This window comes from Penaeus monodon, chromosome 33, assembly GCF_015228065.2.
Source record: "Penaeus monodon isolate SGIC_2016 chromosome 33, NSTDA_Pmon_1, whole genome shotgun sequence".
Taxonomy (NCBI): domain Eukaryota; kingdom Metazoa; phylum Arthropoda; class Malacostraca; order Decapoda; family Penaeidae; genus Penaeus; species Penaeus monodon.
The window spans coordinates 32,735,076-32,736,816 of record NC_051418.1 but is presented as its reverse complement, the minus strand read 5'-3'; the positions used below and the strand labels follow the sequence as shown (position 1 = coordinate 32,736,816).

General features: G+C 44.5%; 1 protein-coding gene across 1 annotated transcript in view; it reads left to right on the top strand.

Annotated features, from left to right (window-relative positions):
- Positions 1-956: 956 nt before the first annotated feature.
- LOC119594397 overlaps positions 957-1,741 on the top strand; it is a 1,822-nt gene continuing 1,037 nt past the window's right edge. The window contains exon 1 of the mRNA XM_037943470.1: positions 957-1,731. Coding sequence (XP_037799398.1) covers positions 1,073-1,731 — 659 coding nt within the window. The 5' untranslated portion in view covers positions 957-1,072. The remainder of the gene's footprint in view (positions 1,732-1,741) is intronic.

Sequence of the window (1,741 nt, the reverse complement as noted above, 5' to 3'; positions counted from 1 at the left end):
AAGATTTCATTACCAGTTCGATTTTTTGGGACTATCATGCTGTATCCCCATAGAATCATTTAACTATCACCAACAACACCATTACTTTCTAAAATCATTTCTCTCCCGTTATTACAGCCGTATTAAAATCTACAATTCTTCCCTTTTTTTAAGCTACTACACTGCCTCCTAGCGGCGACCTTAGCAACTACATGGTGCGTCGCCTTCCCGCAAGATGTCTCTCCTCCTCCCATCTTTAGCGACTTCGGAGTGACGCTGTCATTCCCAGATCTGGCCAGTCGCTGGCAAGGTTACCAAAGAACAGGTGGTTTTGGAATTTCGCCGATCAACGAATTGAGTTATTCGGCCCTCAGTGAGTTTGAATATCCGCCAGTCAACGGTTTTAACGGATTCGTTGAACTACCGGAAGCGAACGTAAAATCCCTGAATCTTCATGAGAGAAAATTCCAAGATGAAGTCAATCCTGAGCTCAGTCCAGAATCAATTTAATGCGCAAAATACTGAAGGCGCAGTACAGGTTAATTCTGAAAATATTCTTAACCCGTTTGGAGCTCCTCAGTATTCCAGGATTCCTGAAACCATTTCAGATTTTCCCAACCACAACTTTAATAACTTTCCAGTTCCTTATGCACCCGGAATACATGGAATTCCTGGGCTCAAGGACACCGCGATTCCCACTTTCGTATATTCCAGAATTCCCGGTCCCGGCCTCTCCACCTTCCCCCATCATTCAAAATTTCCCCGTTGGAATTCCAGAGCATCTTACCCCAAAGGAGTTTCAATTGAACAATATTCCAGGATTCCAGGTTCCTAATACCCAAGAACTCCAGTTTGATGCCGTGCAGAGATTCCCTGCTAATAAAATGGATGAATTCTCTCAATTAGTGCCATCAAATGCACCTGAATTCCCATTCTGGAATTTCCCCGGATTCCCAAATGTTCCAGTTGTCCATGCAAGTGCTTTGGACTCTCGCTCCCAAAGAACCCGGAATTTGCAATCCCTAATGTTCCAGATTTCACACTTCCGAAAGAACCTGGATTCCCATTTGCAAATACTCCTGGAATCAACAGCATGGATATTCCCGAAGTATCAGCTCCACGCATTCCTGAATTCTTGGTTCCAAATGTCCCTGACTTCAGATCTCCAATCATCCCTGAATTCATGGTTTCACATGGACCTGAATTCGGTGTACGAAATATGCCTGAAACCATGGTCCCAGCTGTACCCAACTTCGCTGTTCCAAATGTCCCTGATTTTAATGGTCCGTCTGTTCCTAACTTTGCCGTTCCAAATATCCCCGATTTTGCCAATTTCGTTGTTCCAAATGCCCACGATTTTACTAGAGAAGTTTTTTCAAACTTCGCTGTTCCAAATGCCCCCGATTTTACTGGTGAAGCTGCACCTAACTTCGCTGTTCCAAATGCCCCCGATTTTAATGGTCCACCTGTTCCTAACTTTGTCGGGGAAGAAAGCAAGCCACTGGAGCAGCTACTCCTTGATCTTGAGCTTCAAAAGACCCACAATGCCCCAAGGTCACCTCTGGTTGTCCCATTCACCTTGAACTCTTTCGATACCAACAGCGAGGCAGTTCCCATTAACCCCTTCGTGAATAACAACAACCAGTTGCCCCCAACTGCCATTAACCCATTTATGATCAAGAGCCAATCACGAAATCCTTTTATGACCAATAATCAATCACCGGATCTTTTCATGGCCAATAATCAATCACCGGATCTTTTC